General features: G+C 35.3%; 1 protein-coding gene and 1 pseudogene across 1 annotated transcript in view; both read right to left on the bottom strand.

The window, feature by feature from the left end:
• Window positions 1–22,055, bottom strand: part of Pcdh9 (protocadherin 9) — a 960,985-nt gene that overhangs the window by 321,724 nt on the left and 617,206 nt on the right. The window contains exon 4 of the mRNA XM_055609634.1: window positions 21,439–21,640. Within this exon, the coding sequence (XP_055465609.1) occupies window positions 21,439–21,640 (202 nt within the window). The remainder of the gene's footprint in view (window positions 1–21,438; window positions 21,641–22,055) is intronic.
• LOC129678744 (translationally-controlled tumor protein-like) lies at window positions 7,236–7,851 on the bottom strand (annotated as a pseudogene).

The following is a 22,055-nucleotide window of genomic DNA, read 5'->3' on the forward strand; positions in this document are numbered from 1 at the left end:
ATAGATAGATAGATAGATAGATAGATAGATAGATAGATAGATAGATAAGTTGGTCCCGGGTTGGGGGTGGGCTGCAGAGACTTATATACCAACTAAAGACCATGCTTGGAGAGGACCTAGAACCCCTCCTCAGATGTAGCCCATGGATAGTTCAGTCCCCATGTGGGTTCCCTAGTAAGAGCAGAAGAGAGAGTGACTGACATGAATCATAGACTTTAAGTGAAGTGTGTGACAAAAATATTACCATGACTTGACTGTATTCTCTAACATGAATATTGCTTCAAATGCTTGATGTTTTCAGAAATATTTTAAATTTACCTTGTACTATACGCGCATATACTCTTTTGTAGCCTACTCTTGTTCTTGAAGAAATTTTTCTTCTGCTTATTTTTCCTAAAGTCTTGTAAAGTTCTCATGTCTGAGGCACACATAGTTTTCCTTTTTGTTTGTTTTTTTTTAGCTTACTGTGGCTATTCTAAAACTGATAGGTAAATATATGTTAAGTTACGCTCTATGTATACAATATAGAGAAACAAAAAACAAGCTGAGAGGAAATCGCTCAGATATGATTGTTTATATTCAAACCTATGCTCAATAGATTAATACATATTTATCCTTTAAAAATAAGTGAAGAGTTTGAGCCAAAAAGGTTAAAAATGGCTGAGGGAACAACCTTATTAAGTAATGTTTAGGGCCTTGATTTATGCAACAAGTTCAGTTTAATAATGAGCAAAAGTGCTAATCAGTGCCCACAGATATTAGATAATAAATTCAAACCAGGCCAAATGGGTATTTGCAACACAGCAACTCCTGACTTAATGATTTAATTAATCTAAACATGCAAAATTTTGTGCTTGCTTAAATTTATTTAGCACATGGCACATTAATGAAGATTAAACAACTTGGGGTCTATTCCTAAATTTAAAGTACGTGTTAGGGGAAAAGGGAAATTACCCCATCTTATATAAATGCCTCAGAAGAACCTCATCTCGGTCATGAGAGAATGAGCTCATCTATTTGGACTTGTAATTATTTACCTTACAGTGGTAACCTAAATAGCTTTGATTTGTACACTTCATCTACAGGACTGCTCTGAAAGAGAGCCGCTGCTAATCATAGGTAAATAGAATTAGCTAGTTTTCCTCAGGCTGGCCGTGTTTTGAGGACTACTTCACATAAAGAACACAAGACAGATAATCCTTTTTCTCATTACATATAACTTGAAATGTAGATTCTTTACAAAATAAATTTTCAACATTTAGAGATATTTAATATTTAGGATATCATAAAACATTAGAAAATACAAATATGATTTTCAATTAGTACACATTTTACTAACTTTCCACATACATGTTATATTGAAACATATGTTATTTGAAAGAATTATGCCTTGCATTTTCTGAAAGAAACACTATATTATTTTCCTTTGTTATGGAAACAACGAGTTTGTTTTGCTGACTTAAAATAAAATAGGCCAGGCATGGTTGGCACATGCCTGTAATTCTAGCACTCGGGGAGGCAAGAGCAGATGGATCTCTGTGAGTTCAAGGCCAGCCTCATCTGCAAGGAGAGTCCAGGACAGCCAAGGCTACATGGAGAAACTACTGTCTCGAAAAACCAAAATATATATATATATAAATAAAATAAAATATTTGTGATATGTCTGTGAAAATATTTAGCACCGTAAAGATTGAGGATATCGCTTAGTGGGTTAATTGGGGAGATTTTTAAAAATATATTAAATGTTAATACTAAGAATAGCAATTATTTTTATTATAACTAATTTTCATTCTGAAAATAATTAAATGTATTATAACAATTTACTCGAGTTGTTTCTCTCTCCTTCACTCCTGGCTGACTCGGTGCTAAGTTCTTTAGATTGCTTGTCCATTTCTGAAGTGCTAATTACTGATTTCTCTTCCTTGCGTTATTATTTTAATTTTGTGAAAGCTCTCAAATTAGATAGTATGTACCAGTGAAGAGAAGTTCTCGAAACACAATAACATATTTCAATTTGTTTGTTTTTTTCTTTCATATAATTTCCCTAAAATGTAGGTAAGAATAATTTCTGAGTCTTCCCATGTAAAACAATAAGATTCTTGACTTAATAGATTATTTCAGTGCCTAAAGTTACCTCCAGGATAGTATTCCTCCTTTTTAAACATACAAGAGTATTTAGTAAACTTGGAAGAAAGTAAAAATCAAAGGATTATCTGAGAGGCAGCTCATTGGTTAGGAATACCTGGTGCTAATCTGGATCACCAGGGTATGCTTCTTGGCACATAGTAGGTGTGTGTGGGGGGGGAAGCTTTGGAAAGGAGCCTGCATTATCAAAATGGAATTAAATAGCTTATTTACTCTATGCTGGATGAATTGATTAGATACGAAAAGCAATCTATTTGAAATGTCTAGTAAGCCTTCCAGGGCCATTTCACTTTCATAATCTTCAGCTTAGGTGTAATACTCATGGTCAGAGCCTTGACTTTATGATTCATGATAATAAAATTAAGAACACAAATTTTTACACAGTCTATTGGATAATTGTTGAGAGTTAGATTGTTGTCTGGATTGTAATTATGATTTTCAAGAAAGAAGAAAATTATATCTATTCTGTTGCTATTATTTTTAAGGACTATTTTCTTATTTCTTAAAAGAAGACAGAAAAAAATAAACTAAAATGTTTTTCAAACCAGTCTATAATTATACATTTTTCATCTAACCTTTTTAACTACTATGTGAGATCTTGGTTCTTGGGACTGTTAAGTAGTCTCTGAAAGCAATTCTTGGTTTTTAATTTTCAGCATAAACAATCTTCATGAGATATTTTATTGTGCCCAATAAATGGACACTATGTAAGATAACATTGTCCCTCTACAGGACAATGGAGGTGACTGAGTGTCTTTAGTGTGAGCCAGGATCTGTGCAGGTCAGGATGTACTGAACAGATTTTTGATACCATGTTAACTTCATATAACCATTTACTCCAATGGAAGTGAACAAGTATTTGAGTTCTACTTGAATATACCTTTTATTCTCTTTGTATTTTATTAGCACTGATCAAGAATACTAGTTTATTTATTCACATCAGATTTTATATCAAATCCCTGTGTTTTCAAGACAATAATAGTCTACAGAAACAAATTAGGACAAAAACAGTGGATATTTAATAGATATTTTGATTTATTGAACCCATTGTTTTTTATTGTTTTATTATCTTTGCCTTGATACTAAATTGAAATTATAAACAAGTCTATGGAATGTTACAATTCATATGGAGTCTATAATTCTACTGAATTTTGTCTGGTAATTTTTTTCATAATTACTCATAGCTATAACGGTTCTTCTCTATTATTAACTAATACTTTTATTTCTACTTATGGCTATAAATATGTTTTGTTATCAATATTTTACATGACTGGAGGTGTCTTCCATTATCTAGCTTCTCAAAATGAGTTCTCAATCTGCCTGTTACTCACTTGCAGATTTTTTTTTCTCTCTCTTTTTTACTTTCCCCTTGTCAACATTTTTCTTTGCCGCTTAGATTGTCTTCTGAGAGCTGAGGGAGATAGTCTGTTACAGCTTGTAATACTACTTTTTTTTAATTCACCCAGACTGAGAATTTAATCTTCCATACTTCTCATAGACAACTAAGTCTAGAGGAAAGTTTAATGTTTGAATCAATGAAAAAGTTAAATTATCTTTCTACATGCTTCCATCTTCGATATTTTCTATTTTAAATTCAGAATAAAAGCTACCCGTATTTCCTTCTCTGAGACAAAATCATGGGATCTGCGAGGAAGATACATACAAGTGACAATAAAAAACATCAACTAATATTTGTGTACATCTTGTCGTACGAGAGGGCCTGCTCATTTGCAGTTCTTGTAGTACCTTACAATATCAAATAATATCCGTGAGGAATTTAAGCTTTGAAAGCAAGGTTATAGAAGATGGGAGAAAATAGAAACAAATGATGTGTAAATTTGCGAGGGGATTTTACAAATATTGGGCTGCATGCTTACTAATAAGCCCTCATCTATATTTAAAAGTTAGTGTCTACTTGGCTGCTGTTCTTTGTTCTACATAGCCTTCAGCTAAACAGTAAATGAAGTGTTTGCATGGCACATTATTCAGCAAAACTGGCACTCTGATTATTTATTTAAAGACTTTATCCATCAGTTTTGTCATATGAATAAACATGCTTTCCATACATTACTTAAATAGTGTTGACGGTGCAAAGACAATGAATGTCACACCTGGCTTGAGAGATAGCTGCTTTACTTCTGTAGCTCTTTGTTAGATTGTGAGGATTTGTATACCCAGTATAGAGGGCCTTTCTTTTCTGACTCAAAGCATCCTTGGCTGTGCTTTTTTTATAAGTAGAATTCTTTTTCTGTATAACAAGAAGGCCCACATCCTTAAGAGTATGCTAGGATGTCAAAGATATAACTTGCAATTTGAGGCAATGAAGTTTAAATCCAAAGGGCTTCCTTTGTCTCTTTACCTGCATGCAGACTTTTAATCTACCAATGATCTTTCTATTAAAGGATGCACGTCCTTGAATACATGTAAGAATATATATGTAGCCATATACATGTATTCCTAGTATAGCAGTGGTATTTTTGTATGCATTATTTGTTTATCAATTAACATTTCAAGTAAGCATTAGACTCCCAAATGAAGAAAGATGCTCTGTTAGATTTTTCACATAAAAAAATTAAATAATAATTAAGAATAAGTTTGCTTTAGCTCACTCATGGTCCGTATAAAAATTGAGCATTGTTTCGGTTTTGCTGAAATTGGAGGTAAGTGAGTAATAGAGTTTTCATTCTCTTAAAGGGGCCATGATAATGAATTGTCATTACAGTTTATGTTAACCGTTCTAATTTATAAAATCTTATTTCTCTTCAGTGTGACATTCGGTAATAAATCATAATCACTTGAAGGAGCCTGGTGTGGTGGTGTTACCCTGCAATCCCTGAACTTTGAAAACTGAAGCAGGAGGAAGTTTTTCAGCAGCGTTACAGATTATGTACTGCCCTCTGTTTTTCTTTTATTAAAGGCATTTCAGTGAAGAAATGTTTTTGACAGTAAACTATTGTAGGGACTTAAGAATGTAAACTGCTGGTAGCAATGACAAATTTATGATAGCTCTCAAAGTTGGTATTAATTTCTATGCTACACTGATTAATTATATCTCATAAATGCCCTGCATAAAATACGCACCTATCCTTCTCTATTCTCACAGTGGCGATTAATTAGACTCAGAATTTCTTTGATTGATTGGCTAATGGAAGCTAAGCCCAAGATCTAAGCACATGCCCAACAGGCTATTCTTCACAGTATTAGCAGTTGTAGAAAGTAAAGTTTTTCGCTATGTATATATCTAGATTGCAATAAAATTGTATAGAAAGCTTTTAGTAGAAAAGTTGATCATTTTTGACAGATTTCCTTATTATTATCCTGTCGGTATCCATTTAATATGTAATCATCTTTTCCAGAGATTAGAAAAGGAAAGCTTGAAGAAATACTGTGTATTATTAAATGCCTTTTAAAACAAACTGAAATTTATTTATTTATACATTGAGTGCATTTTGACAGAACATAAATACTAAACATGTTTTCTTGGAATAGTAACTTAGTTTACAATTTTTTTTTTTATTATCTGAGTTTTGTGAAATAGATTTTTAAATACAATACAGATATATGTACACAAGAATTGAACAAAATAAGATTAGCAAAATAAAATATTTCTGTGGAACTGAAGGTTACATACATGTGGCATTTAATTTTTTATAATTTTATACAATTTCTTAGCATTGCTTTAGCATTTAAATGCATTGTATTTTTCTGTAATCTGTTCCTAATTAGCTAGAATAAACATTTTACATCCTAACATTTAAGAATTCTCTTTTATAAATCTTCCAAATACTTGACCTATTTAAAATTCTGTGAATGTCTTCTCAATCAGTGAAGAAAGAGATCAAGTCAGTATCAAGAAAACCGATTTGCTTACCCAGTACAACAAAAGCAGCAGGATGGTTAACGTTTTGTTCCAGTTGCTGGGAATGAGAGGGCAAGTCACATCACTCACTCAAACCTCCAATTCCCCAAACTAATAGTGCTAGGAAAGAGGCAAAAGGAATGGACAGAGTTTGAACCTCACCCTAAAGGCTAATAGAAGATAGTTCTGTCAAACTCCTCAGAAGCGGGAGACACTCCAGGCGGCATTCAGGCCCAGAATCCAACCCAGGGACTCTTTAGACTGCTGTTCATTTGACCTCAACTCCACTATCGGACACAAAAAGGAAGTAATAGCTTATATAACAGATGGGAAATACATTTAAAGGTTTTTACTTCAAAATCATCATCTTGAATTGTGTGAGGGGAAAAAAATAGACCTGCCAGCACTAAACACAGAAAGAAACATGATACTGTCTTGAACTATAACAGTGTTGCTTCGGAGGTCCCTCCAGCTCTCCCTTGCTTGTGTATTTTCATTCCATGGCATCCCTATTTGGGGATGTGTTAAATAAGTCAGAGAGTTCTGTTTCCTGTGGAGTGTGAGTGTGCCATGTGATCTCCACACGAAAAACAGGAAACACTACACTCTGTCTTACACTAGAGTATAGAAAGTGGAAAAAGAAATTACTCTCTAAGCTTTCTGCTACAGAGCCAGAAATGAGCACTTTCGGGTAATTTTGAGATAAGGCAAATAAGCAATTCAGATATTTTTGAAGCAAAAAGTTATCCAAATTAAATTGAAAATTTGGGTTTATGTCAGTGATAGTTGATATATTTGAAATATATTGTGATTTACAATTATATGTTTTCTGATTATAATATTTCTCCTTTTTCTAACATAACTTGTTTGTAAAATAAAGGTGAATATTTTATTTTACTCATCTCTATGTCATTTTATTTTACTCCTGGTTATCATTATTATAACTATCGATTATTGTAAATAAATAAATAATTTATGGATTGTATTTTGTTAAGATCAAGGTAAAGACAATAGTGGGATATTCATTCTGAATACTCCTTATGAAAAGCTACATGTCCATTTTACATTTCAGGTTTTTGTTTAATAGCTTCCTAATTGAAATTTTTAGACTTTATTCAAGTTCCACTAAATTGTCTTTTGTTTTAATCTAAATGTATTTTTTTTAGAAAACGCACCTGACGTGTTTTTTTTTTTTTTTTTTTTTTTTTTCTTACAAGAACAATGCCTCCACTCCAAATAAATCAGAGTCAGAATAAAAGCTCAAGATGACATCATTCGCAGTGGCCCTAACGTCCTGGTGTTGTATGGATGGTAAGCAGCTGCGTGTTATGGTGATAGGTGCCCATTGCGGTGACAGGCGATAGGAACAATTTGTTAACCTTTTTCCATCTGTAAGCCATGAAAGAAAATCATGAATGGAGTCACACCATTTTCTCCGTAGACCAGAAGATTCGTGGTAGCAACAATAAAAAAAAAAAAAAAAAAAAAAAAAAAACAAGTGCTGGTAGTTGCTGAAATAAGTAAGGACTTGCTTAATTTGCTCTGCAGCTCCAGTCATAAAAGGCCTTACTCTTTCTGGTTTCTATTCTTTAAGTTTGCCTTTGAGGGATTTCATGTAATCTCTGAGGTACTTTTTGTACATCTTTTGTGTTGATGGTTTTTTTGTAAGTGGTGGTTCATGACAATATCAACGGTGGTAACTACTGTGCTTTCTGTACCTTTCCCTCCGGGTCTTCAGAGGAAGCATTTCCACCATTGAAAGAGTCAGCCGTGTCACCCTGTGAACAACTGACCATCTTGCCCTCCACCTCCAGGCACAGCCCTTCTGCCATATCCCAGATCTTGTAGGTGAACAGCTCATCATGGCTGATGAGGTCCCGGTAAAGTATGGTGGTGGTGGAGCCAGAGCAGTGTTCTTGGTGGGGGTGGGGAGGTAGCAGGAGGAAAAGTCCCCTAAGTTGTCTTTTCTTATTTTAATTTTTTTCTTCATAATTTATTTATTATATATCCCGATTGAAGCCCCTCCCTCTACTCTCCTAGTCCCACCCTCCCTTCCTCTTCCCCCTATCCACTTCGGCTGGTCCACTGAAAGGGGGAGTTCTCCACTATTGCCATCAGCCCATAGCTTGTCAAGTCTCATCAAGACTGCCTGGATCCTCTTCCTCCGTGGCCTGTCAAGGCTGCATCACCAGGAGTGAGTAACCAATGAGTAATCACCAGGGAGACTTCTCAAACACAACTGGAAAAAGCAAAGCTCCTGTTCTCAACTTCAATATGCCTGTTTCTGAAGCAAGTGTTCTTAGGGTCTTGTGGAGTAAAATATTGTCGTACTCCACACCCTTCCTGAACAATAAATGAAGTACAGTACCGAAAGGCTTTCTGATTGTGCTAGCAAGACATAAAATTGATAGAATATAGACCAATTTCTCTTCCCTTTTTATTATACTACTTACTGCTATGTCAAGATTTTACTGCCTGTGGAGTATTGGTATTTCTGGCTCAAAATACCTGAACTTCTTATTTTTTAAATCATAATCTTCCAGCACACAATAGTTATGACTTAGGAGAGATTACTGAAGAGTTACTGTTGGGTATTCTATAGCTATTGCCTAAGCAGCTTAAATCAGAATTCAACATTCTCTTTTGAATAAGGACCCACTTTGAGTTAATTTAAAAATATATTTCCCATAAAATGAGTCCTTTGAGAAAGCATACCAATGAAGCGCCACTTCTGAGATAAAATAGCACCTTTACTAACCTGCGGCTTGTTGCTTTGTAGGATCTTAACATCTATTTTTGGTCCCTGGAATGATTTCACAATTGGTACACTGTGCTTAGTCAAAGATTGAGTCTTATAATGCATAAAAGGTAATGTACTGTATTCCTTCACCAAAGCAATTTCTTTTTTCATTCATGGAAATATTTAAAAGCTTTTCAATTTTTTTTGTGGTATTCTAATGTAAAATGTTTTGTTTGCTTTTGTATTCTTAATCCAAAACAGAAACATGTATATGTTAAAACAGAAAAAAAAATTGCAAAACAAATCAATAAAAGCCATGTCTGGACTTCAGAAATCTGATTGTTTAATTTGTTCCTTTCAGTGAACACATAACAAGAAATTGTTACTCGTCTATTTTAACCATTCAGTTAATTTGCTGATATTAAATGACAAATTCACACATATTATACTTATTTCATTCTGCAGAACTGACTTTTAAAATAAATCATTTAAAATTATAAAGTATTAATAAGTTTAGGCTAATTATTTGAAAGAAACGTGTGAACGTTCAGAATTCAGATATAAATTCACCTATTATATTTTGTCAGATATCTCCCTGATATTTAACCCAAATCTTCTTATAGATTTTTGTGTAGATGCTTTTTGTCAATCCTACAGAAACACTAAATAACTTCTAGGTTACATTTCAAAACCGTTTTTGTACTAAATGTATGTAAATCTTCAAACAATTTATGTTAAGTCGCATTTTAAAATCCGATTTATCTAAGTAAGATGAAATACAAAGACTTAAATAATTCTATTTCTATAGCCATTTGGCAAGAAGTTAAAATGAAGTGACCAGTATAGCACTACAAGCCACATTCTCTTTCTCTTTTAAACTTCTGTTAGACTGGCATATAATTCTTTGTTCATGGTTAGATCTTGGAAGTTTTAGATTTGATCCTGAAAGGAAAACATAGTTTATGAATTCAACAAATTCATAAAATTTCTAAAAGACGTTATGTAAAAAACAACTTTTAAACAATCAAGTTGTTTGCAGTAAGAAAACAACATAAAAGTCACCTTCTACGGTAAATAGTCTAGCATATGAATGTATCTACAAGCCAAACTTCTAAAGAGGGAGGGTGATTATTTTCTATACATACAAATAGCTATGTATACCATGTGAATTTTCTAGTTAAAATACTGATTGCCAGTTAAATGAGAATGTCATATAAACAATAGATAATTTTATTTATGTAAACCTCATATTTTATAAAGAACAGCACAACATTGCAATAACTCAGCAAGTATTTCACTGTCCATCTGAAATGCAAATTTAACTGACAATACTGTGTGTGTTAGTTACTTAAATCATAAGATCAATTGGGAAAGCAAAGTAATGTAAATTGATAAGACATTCCTCAGCAAGACCAAAACAAGCTGACTAGAAGGGAGGTAGGAGAGTAGTAGGCTCTGTATCTTGGGTCGTTAGGTATTTTCTTATCCCTAATCTCTTGTGGTGTAATTGTTCTTCTTCTCTTGGGAATAATCTCCTTTTTATCTCACTCTGCTGAAACTGTCCGAGGAACAAGATTCCAATGTACTTTTTCCTTCCCTGTTCAGAATATTCACTGGTGGGCATATATATTCCCTGAGAAATTCTTGAGTCCGCATGTGCCTTAAGATTTTTTACTTGGCAATGCTGCCATAATCCTATTACAATATGGGCATCTGTGTTTACCAGTGACATCAGTTTTTATCTTTTCCAGTCTACTAGCAGAAATTCAAGTCAAAACAGCAGTAGGATAGTTAAAATATTTTATAAAAATAGCTCGATTTCTTCCAAAATTTAAAGTTTCAAAGCTTTGCATACTTTAGTTCATTATCTTTGTTATAAATGCATGCACAGAAAGATGAAATCAAATATATTTCTTTAATTTTATAAACATTTTAGTGATTCCTTTCCCTTTTGTCTTGTCATGTATGGCTATGTTAAGGTTAAGAAATATGAAATTTATCTTCCTACTAACTACTGAGATCTTTATGCTTTTTTTTTTCTACCTAGTTACTGAATTACAACTATTTATCTTTCACTTTAGGCATGCTCAAGTTATTTTAAACAGAAAATATATGAAGAACATTTTCCTTCCCTAGAATATTACACAAAATGTTCATAAATGCTTTTCCTCTTCAGGCCTTTTAAATCAATCCCATGACGACAGCTATGGAAATGATATTCCACACAGCACAGCAGTGTAAGCTGAAATTACCCTAACTTTACACTAGGAGGCATATTCCCTCTACAGATCTCTCTACAAGACTAATACATGATACTTTGACCTAAAAGGAATCCCAAATGCAAAATATTAATGACTTTTTCTTTGCAACTATGAATAATCAGTGTAGTTTATTTTGCTGTATTAAAAATCCCTCCTAAAATGAATAAATTAAAAACTCAGTAGGAGAAGGTTTGTCCCTGTTTATTTGTCAGTAATATTATATTTTATTTTTTCGGTAATATTTTAATTACCTAAACTCACATAAAGGATTATCTTATTTTGAATCTTTTAAAGTGATATAATAATAAAATAGGGTACACAGTGAAGATTTAATAACATAGTAAACTCTTTAAACTCATAAAGTGAGAATAATTGTTTCCTTTTTAGGATACTGAAGAATAAGTATTTTAATTTATATTTTTATTAGTCTTTAATAAGCTGTGATTTTTTTTATAAACTTCTATCAGAGTCAGTGAACATAAAAAGGACAGAATGATGAACTCTCCATCCAATACATAAAGTACATATTATTTTGCATTTTTTATCTTTTGCTGTTAATATCAACTGAACACATCAACATCTACAAGCCTAGCCTAAATGAGGCCCATGAATGAATAGGAGCTAGGTTAGTCTGCCTCTCCAGTCTCTTCTGAATTTTAGTAATAATATGCCACTCAAAGAAAACTGATTTTACTGTGTAATTAATTATGCATTTAACAATGATTTACTCAAATATCTCCAGTAATTTATTGGCAATACTTTTTTGGTTTATTGCATTTGGGGTTTGCTTTATTTTGTTTTTTGAGTTATTAATTTTTTTTTTTTTTACGTATCTACTGAGACAAGTTCTAATGATGTAGCATTGGATGGCTTGGATATCTCTATAGTAAACCTTTTTGTAGACCAAGCAGGCTGGCCTAGCAATTACAGAGATTTTACTTGCAGCTGTCTCCCAAGTGCTGGAATTAAAACTGTTCTTTTCTTTTCTTTTTCTTTTCTCTTTCACCATTAGTTCTTCTTTAGTTTTTTTTGAGTCTATAATGTAATTATGTAATATGTTCCTTCTCATCTCTGCTTTCTGTCCCATATGCCCCTCCAATCTCTCTGAAATTTATAGCCTTTCTTCATTAATTATTGCTACATATCTGTATGTTAATATAGATTCCATATATTCCTATATATAATTTGAGAGTCTTTCTAATGTTTTAGTATGTATGTTTATTGGGCAGCCCATTTGTACTAGAACACCCATTGGTGTGTTTCACTTGGCAAAACTAAATCCCATCTTACGCTTTTAGTTTTTAGTTAATAATTAAGAATCATATTATTTGTTCTTAGATACTTTTATTCAATATTGCAAACTTTAAGAATTTAATCCGGGCACAGGGTCTTTTCTGAGACTGACACTCAACCAAGGACCATCTATGGATATAACCTAGAACTTCTGCTCGGATGTGGCCTGTGGTAGCTCAGTAACCAAGTAGTTATCCAAAGTAAGGGGAACAAGGACTATTTCTAACAGGATCTCAAGGGCAGGCTCTTCAACCTCCCCCCCCACCCCCAGGGGAGGAGCAGTCCTGTTAGGCCACAGAGGAGGACTTTGCAGCCAGCCCTGAAGATACCTGATAAAACAGGGTCAAATGAAAGGGGAGGAGGTCCTCCCCTATCAGCGGACTTGGAAAGGGAGGAGACCAGGGAGGGAGTGTGGGGTTGGGGAGGGAATGAGGGAGCGGGATACAGCTGGGACACAGAGTTAACAAAATGTAACTAAAAAGAAAAATAAAATTTAAAAAAAAGAATTTAAAAAGATAAATTATAATCTGAGTTTTTCTCTAAAATTCTCTAACATGTTTACTGTATACATTTTTAATATGGGATATAGGCTACCGTTTGGAACTACCTTTACTTCTGTTTCTTATTTCATGTATCCAAGTAGACATTATTGTAGCATCCCCGTAACTCAAAATCAGATATCAATTTTTCTTTCAATACACTTTAACAGATACATATCTGGACCATTGACGTGAGTCATTCATTAAGCATTTCTTGCATTACAGTTCAATTCAGTTTGATAGCGACACACACAAATATTAGTAGTTCCATTTTAGAATTATGGAATCCATGTTCTCAAGATAATGGCAGTTCACCGAAATAGTCAAAGGCACAAATATGCAAAAATTTTTAGTGCTTGTCAAACTAGACATGGTCTTTATGACAGCAAGAACTCTGTTCTGTTTTCATATATATATAGACATAAGCATACACACACTCACAGACACAGCCATACACTCACACCCATATACATAGGCACACACCTACACAAAGGCACACATAGATAGACGTACAATCAAGTACACGGACTTACTACAGATATACAAGCATACAAATACATGCATATACACACAATTAGAGAAAGAACAAGGCAGCTGTGCCACTTCCCCCTTGCTGCTCCTGGTTGCTGTTGTGAGACAAGAAGATGGAAAAAAAAAGGATTGGACTGGCTCCAAGGAACCAAATGACCCTAACCAGCAGGAAGCAGCTAAAAACCAACTATCCCCCTTCTCCCACTAACCCTTTCTCTCTCCTACTTGGTATTTGGGTGTTGGAAGGGATTGGAATGGAGTAGAGTGAAAAAAAAGATAAAAGAAAAGTAAATAAGAGTTTTAAGAACTAACGCCAACACATACTACTCTAATACTCACCATCTACATGAAACAAGCTGACATAGTATAACAACAACAAAAACGGCTAACTCATACTCTCTAAAATTATAAATGTTTCATTGATTAATTTAGGCCAGCACGTACAGTTATACCTAATAGTGGTAACAGTGCTTTGGAAGATTACTAAAATTTTAAAACACGTATTTGTGTCATGTATTTTTGTAATATATTATTACAAATGAGGGCTTATTTTTATTAAACTGTAATCAAAGTTTTAGTTTAACAAATATACACACAGCAGGTTAATGGGCAGAGAATAAAAAACTGAGAACCCTCAAATCAAAAGGGAACATCTACTTTTCATCTCTTCTCCCAAGTGCTCAGGGATCATTGTGAAAGGGAGAAAGAAATGATTCTAGAATTCTCAAGGTAATGAGCAACTTCCCTAGAATTTTCCTTGTTCTTCAGCTTCTTTAGGAGTATCGATTTTATTATGTTTGTCCTATGTTATATGGCTAATATCCACTTATGAGTGAATTTACTACATGTGTGTCTCTCTGCTTCTGGGATACCTCACTCAGAATGATCTTTTCTAGTTCCCATGATTTTCCTGCAAATTTCATGATTTCCTTGTTTTTAATAGCTGAGTGGTATTCCCTTACGTAAATGTAACTCAATTTCTGTATCCATTCTTCCATTGAGGGACATCTGGGTTGTTTCCAGGTTCTGAGTATTACAAATAGAGCTGCTGAGGAGAAGACAGGGAACGGGACAGGAACCTACCACAGATGGCCTCAGAAAGACTACTGATCAAGGTATCGAAGTAGAGACTCATAGCCAAACTTTTGGCATAGTGCAGGGAATCTTATGAAAGAAGTGGGACCTGGAAAGGACAGGAGCTCCGTAAGGAGAGCAACAGAATCAAAATATCTGGTCTCAGTGGTCTTTTCTGAGACTGATATTTCAAACAAGGACCATTCATGGACATAACTTAGAACCCCTGCTCAGATGTAGCCCACTGCAGCTCAGTATATAGTAAGGGAACAGGGTCTGTCTCTGACAGGAACTCAGTGGCTGGCTCTTTGACCCTCCCACACACCGAGGGGGGGAACAGCCTTCCCAGTCCACAGAAGGGGGATAATACAGCCAGTCCTGATGAGGCCTGATAAGCTAGGGTCAGATGGAAGGGGAGAAGGACCTCCACTATCAGTGGACTTGGAGAGAGGAATGGGAGGAGCTGAGGGAGGGAAGGTGGAATTGGGAGGGAATGAGAGAGGGGGCTACAGCTTGGATACAAAGTGAATAAACTGTAATTAATATTAAAAAAACTTAATTTAAAAAAGAATGGGGAGATAGAAGGGAACAGGACCTCCACAAGAAGATCAACAGAGCCAAAAATAACTGAGCTATGGGGGTCCTGTAGAGACTCATACCCCAACCAAGGCCAATGCATGGAGAGGACCTAAAATCCTGGCTCAGATGTAGCCCATGGACTCAGTATCAGAGTGGGTTCCCTAATAAAAGGAACAGGGGCTTTCTCTGGCATGTTCTCAGTGGCAGGCTTTCTGATCACCTCCCCCTGTGGGGAGAGCAGCCTGGCCAGGCCACAGAGGAAGACAATGCAGTCAATCCTGGTGAGACCTGATTGGCTTGGGTCAAATAAAAAGGGAAGAGGACCTCCCCTATCAGTGAACTAGGAGAGAGATATGGGGGGAAATGAGGGATGGAGGGTGGGATTGGTAGGAGATGAGGGAAGGGGCCACAGCCAGAAAACATATTGTATAAATTATAATAAAGGATAATAATAAAGAAAGAAAAAAATCTCAGGGTAGTAGATATTTAAAGTGAAACAGTTTGCAGAACAGGGCAAGATCATAGCACACAAAATCTCACAGCCTGCAAATTTCATGATTTCTTCCTTTTTGATTGCTGAGTAGTATTCCATTGTGTAAAAATACCACAGTTTCTGTATCCATTCCTCCGTTGATGGACATCTGGGTTGTTTCCAAGTTCTGGCTATTACAAATAAAGCTGCTATAAACATGGTTGAACAAATGTCCTTGTTGTGTACTTGAGCAAATTTTGGGTATATACCTAGGAGTGGTATAGCTGGGTCTTGAGGTAGCACTACTCCTAGTTGTCTGAGAAAGCGCCAGATTGACTTCCAGAGTGGTTGCTCCACAAGGACCAAATATATCTGGGCACAGGGTCTTTTCTGAGACTGACACTCAACCAAGGACCATCTATGGATATAACCTAGAACTTCTGCTCGGATGTGGCCTGTGGTAGCTCAGTAACCAAGTAGTTTTCCAAAGTAAGGGGAACACGGACTATTTCTAATAGGATCTCAAGGGCAGGCTGTTTGACCCCCACCCCAGGGGAGGAGCAGTCTGTTAGGCCACAGAGGAGGACTTTGCAGCCAGCCCTGAAGATACCTGATAAAACAGGGTCAGATGAAAGGGGAGGAGGTCCTCCCCTATCAGTGGACTTGGAAAGGGGCAGGGAGGAGACCAGGGAGGGAGTGTGGGGTTGGGGAGGGAATGAGGGAGCGGGATACAGCTGGGACACAGAGTTAACAAAATGTAACTAAAAAGAAAAATAAAATAAAAATAAAAAAATTAAAAAAAAATCTCACAGCATCACAAGCATGAGATCTGCTAAATATCACATCAAAATGGGAACGTTGGTGAGGGATAGTCTCACAAAGTCCCACCAGTATCTGAGTGACTATTAGCAATTGATAATTGCTGGGAGATGGAGACTTTGTTTCCTTCAGGGATTAAGATGTTCAGAGAAACTACACATTCTCCAGGAGATGGTCTGACACAGATGAGAATATAGTCAGCACTGAGCTGACTTAGAGCTGATGAAGTTGGGAGGGAATAGTAGAGAGGACTGTGGAAAAATTAGAGGGAAACAGAATGTGTAGAAATTTTGATGTAAGTATATACATGTATATATGACTTATGAAATTAGCAAACAATAAAAATACTAAGAAAATTAAACAGGCAATGTTTGATTTCATCTAGAAAAGACCCAAAGGAACTGGATGATTTCTTTTTTTTTTTTTTTTCTTTCATATTTCATTCCATGGAGGGCTCACAGAGACAGTACATTCCTGAATGATGGGCCTCCCAATTAAACGCACTCTTCCTAAGGTTGCCTGGGCTATGATACAGAAATAGAACAGTAGCTACAATGGATATTTGTGACAAAGTGGCATATCACGTTGAAGGGCATGTGATAGATGAAAGCTGCTTACCATGTGGTCCTGAGAATGCAGAGCACAAAAACATCAGATACAAACTTGACCTCTTCTTTTCCAGTGTATGCCTTTAGTGTTTGAAAATTCCCAAGTACATGCACTTTCTAATAGTCCACAATCTCTTTATGTTACTGGGAAACACAGCCTGTAACATGATGGCTTTTGAGGTATGTTTTAAGATCCTTATTACAGCACAAGTAGGGATCTACAGTTTTTATAATTATTAAAAAAAATGAGAATAAGATAAAGTATTAAAGATGCAGTGTCAACAACTCAAAACTATGCACTGAGAAATAAAGAAAAATACTGATATCCTTGCCACCCTTTAGATGTGTATAACTGTTGGATGTGTGTTTAGGAATAGTAAGAACATATATTAAAATCCAGTTTACCCAAATACTTTAGTAGATATGGTTGTTCATATTAATTTATTTAAAATGCATAATACAAATTTTTAACTATGTATATATTGGAATTTTTAAGTATTTTTAAATCAAAGCTGATATATTTAAAGTTTAGGGATACTTCTAGGCACAATAAGTCCTGTGAGTACTAGTAATTCATCATCTGATGTTCATGTTTCCTACATCGCTTGTTAGAAAATTATACCTCTCCAAAAAAGTAAAAAAGTCCAGAAAGAAGAGTCCAGAGAGCACAATGAAAACCACTGAGCTATAAAGGGAGATGACAGTTAACAAGTATGTCAAAGTCTTTCCATTACACTTCACTAATTCCTCAAAGTTAATTACAAAACGGTGACTAGACAATGTGAAGGAATGTAGCACATTATGATTCCAGTGCAACTTAATATTTAGTTTGATTAATGTAATATTTCCAGCGTATCCTAATGAATCATGTTCTAGGTAGCAACAAGGAGCTTGTAGTTTTAGTCTAAGTGGGGCTAAATAAACCGCTGACTCAGGACAGCAAGGACGAGCTGGATTGTCTCTTGCCCTACCAGTGGCAAATTGGACTACCACCAGGCCCAGGTCTTCTTGTTTAAAGACAACTTACTGACCATCATCCTCCTGGTAAAATCCCTATCTCAAACAGAATATTGAAGGTTTCTAGGGCATCTTTAAATAAATATCACTAGTTTGTTTAAAACATAATCAAAAATAAAAACTTCTGGGTGCTTCTTTAAATAGGATTGAAATGTGCATTTTTTTTTTCCAGCTTAGTCCCTTTTACATCCTCTTCCACTTGGCAGCTGGCCCAGTTCTTTTGTCTAGGACTAAAAAGTCATTGTGTGAGTAGCAGGGCATATTGTATAAAGATCTAGCCAAGGGCAATTTAGCTAACTCCTACTTAAAAGGCTTGACAAACTGTTCTCTCTCTCTCTCTCTTTCTCTCTCTCTCCCCTTTTTCCCTTATTGGAAATCTTAAATATGAGTTTTGTTATGGAAAGACTTAGGAGCTTGTATACAAATAGTGACAAAAATGACCTGATGACCTTCAGTCTAAGAACGCAACTGGTCCTTTTAGTCAAGTCACCAAACATCAGTAGCCTGCAAATTTCTTATGTCAGTTTTCTTCTCTGAACATACACAGAAACCTCTTCTTTTTTTTTTAACTTTTTATTTTTTTAATATTAATCACAGGTTATTTACTTTGTATCCCAGCTGTAGCCCCCTCCCTCATTCCCTCCCAATCCCACCCTCCCTCCCTCATCTCCTCCCTGCCCCTTTCCAAGTCTTTTGGTGTTACTAAGTATTTAATTTCAGAGATGAAAAAAAAATAAGTAAAAATAAAATAAATGTTAATTATATTTATAGAAGTAAATTTTCCACAAAGAAAGCAGTATAAACCATATTTTCTTTTAAATTTATATTTAAGTGAGCATTTACAAATCGAACTTTTTTTACTTCGCTCCAATAAATCTGTAGTAATGTATCTATTATATATAGGAAAGAACAGTATCATATTAATTTGTGCATCTATATTTTTATATAGTTGTGATGAGATATATCTAATGTTTTAGTTATATTTTCCTGTACTATGATACTTCTCAATTCACCCTGGCTGACCACAGACACATAATTCTATGACAAAGAAAACAGAAAATAACTATCATCTTGTTCATCTAGTTAATAAATCCTAAAAGCTGCCTTTCCCTTCTAGATGAATATTTTTAAATTTCTAATTCAATTAGTTAAGTAGAAAATTACCCAGATGTTCATCATTTTCTAAAACCCAGTGATTAAACTCAGTGCCCTCTGTCATCCTGTGTGTGATTCTAAAGGATTTCATTATTCTAGCTAAAGAGAAATTGATGAAAACTCTTAGGCATGCCGAATCCTTTACCTGGAATTTCACATGTTACTCCTGCTCTAGAAATACTTGTGTAAAGTACCTTTGCTAAACTATGGAGAACTGTTACAGTTGGGTATATGTAGCATTTGCATTTCTGTGGTTATTTTGACTCAGACTAAAAGACCGGCGCATCCATCCACTTCCAAACAATTGCAAACAAGGCGGTCAGGAAGTAAAGTGAAAATTAGGAGCTTAGCGCTAGTTAGAGAAGAGAAAATTGGAGACTCCAAAAACTGTTTACAAGGAGCTAGTATAAGTTCTAGCTATCCTCATCACCTCTATACAAATCTTGGAACACCGTGGCTCAGTGGAACAACTTAGAATCATTAGTTCATAGAGTGAGTATAACAAGAAATCCATAGAGAATAAATGATTCTCCAGCTCTCTCATACTTTATTGCATGGTAGATATTGAGTTTGTCAGCTCTAGATACTTGAATAAAAAAAAAGTGTTTGATGATTTACTCTTAAAAACTGGACACAGAAATTGAAAATGATAGAATAGGAGTCACTTAGATTCTACCAGAAGATTTCCTGGAACAAAGTAAAACTTTGACAGTAAGATGTAACGTAACTGCACACACTTAACTGTGGCTGTTGGGGAGAGAGCCTGATCAGAGCCCTGCAGAGGCAGAAGCATGGTCCAGGTGGGACAGAACAAGAGAAGGAAGCACTTTTGCAGACCCCTCTGCCTAGACAAATTCAAAATTGTGGAACTAAGTGAACATGAAAGCTGGACTACCAGAAGGGAAGTTGTTAAGAAAGCCTGTCTGAGCGTGTGACCTCCTCCAGATATTCCTACTTCACAGAAATGCCAGAGGCACAGTTATGTCTGAAGCAGAAGGTGCTAAATAGCTAGAGATTTATGGAAAAGTCGCCTTAACTCCACTTCCTTCCCCAGTTAACCAATGTGAAGCAGGTTCAGGAGTGGGAGAGCTTTCTGTTTTGAATGTGGGTACTCTTTGTTCTTGTTCTTTTTCTGGTTTGGATGTCTTCTTGCTGTGGTTACTCAGTATTTCCCTTCATTTAACAATGACAACATAAAGGGGGAAAATACAAAGACTTCTCTAACATTCCTGCCCAGAAACATCCATTGTCATTCTATCACCATAAAACAAATTAATTTTAACAAAACGGAAAATATCTTTGTTAATCTGGAAGAGGCATTGTAATGTTAATTGATTTTTAAAGTTTCCTAGTCAGTGAGGGGGTTTTGATTAATTATAAGCATGTTCTTTTTCAAAATGTGGATCAATAAAGATGCAGACTTAGTCCAGGATTTTCTTCACAGGCTAAGAAAGAAGTCCCTTTAGAGCTTCTCAACCTTCCTAACGCTGCAACCCTTTAGTAAGTTTCTAATGTTTTAGAATCCCACCAAAAAATAAAAATATCTCATTGCTCCTTAAATAACTGTAATGTCCCTACTGTTATGAATTTTAATGTAAATATTTTTGTAGATATAAGATTGCCAAAGGGGTTGCAACCCACAGGCTGAGAAAACTGCTCTGTAGGGATTATTTGAGATTGACAGTGATTACTAAAATCAGGTATATCTCTTAGATGATGTGGCATTTAGGTCAGATATACTTATTTAAACCTACTGATATAAACCCAACCAAATCATCCAAGAATCAAAACATGAATAAAATTTATGAATAAAAATATTTCGTTTTCTTCAATGTACTTTAATCCCATTGAATCTTTCTTCTGGTTGTAAATATTTTTTTCAACATAGCACTTCCAAAGGACATGAACACACATAACACTCATATATATATATACACACACACACATACGTACACATATTTTTCTATTAACAATGTTCTAGTTAAGTATATTTCATCATTTTAACTACCTATTTTGTAATCCCTTTGCCACCAGAATATATTCCAACAACCCTATTCCATAATCCTTTTGCAGCCAGAACATATTCCAACAAAATATTTTCTTTCAATTATAATTGCACATTAAAAATTTTTTTTGATGGCTCATAAAATAAAAAGAATATCATACCATAGAAAGGTCAACATATAAAGTGCATCACCCTACATTTGTTTCAACGCATGTGTTAATGCAAACAGCAGGTATAACCAGTTGTCCCCTGCTTGCAGAGCAGGGTGACCGTTTAAACAAATTTCATCACGCAAGTCAACCAGAGCAGCAGCAAGCTAAGAAGACTGAAAGAAGACTCACCAGAGTTGGGGTCCGAGTTGCCATCTGCTTCGGTCCTCTTGTCCGGAGAGGCCTGGTCGTAGAATTCGTCCTGTGGCTGAACCAGAGGAAGAGGGTGTGAGATCAGGGTTCCACTACCCACCGGCTCGTGGTCTCCCAGACCACTGTCACTGCAGCTTTCCTGGGAGCCGTCCGGGAGGTGAAAGGTAACGCGGCGCTGAGACTACAAAGAAGACCACAGGACATGCAGTTAACACGAGCTTCTCCCCGGCGCAATGCTCATGCTCAGATCTGAACACAAATTCAACAATTACTACAAACTACACAGTGTAAAACCGAAGGCCAGCCTTCATCACCTGCATTCAATAAGTAATGGCTACCTGGCAAACTACCAAAACAAGTGTCCAGCTTTAATAATTTAAAGACGTAGAACTAATTTAAGCCTTAAGACAAAAATGTAAGAAAAGCAAAGGACACTTATATGCTTATGAGAAAAAAGTATAGAAAAATTCCAAGTAAGAAATATACAGACTCATTGGCATCATGGAACTAAGTAAATAATTCATTAATTCAACCTTTCAAGTTCCCTCTCAGGCATTCTGCTTTCTAGGCCCTGTCAGTGCATAATTCCCATCACT

The sequence above is a fragment of the Psammomys obesus genome, unplaced genomic scaffold (assembly GCF_907164565.1).
Source record: "Psammomys obesus unplaced genomic scaffold, mPsaObe1.curated_primary_1811, whole genome shotgun sequence".
NCBI classification, from domain to species: Eukaryota; Metazoa; Chordata; class Mammalia; order Rodentia; family Muridae; genus Psammomys; species Psammomys obesus.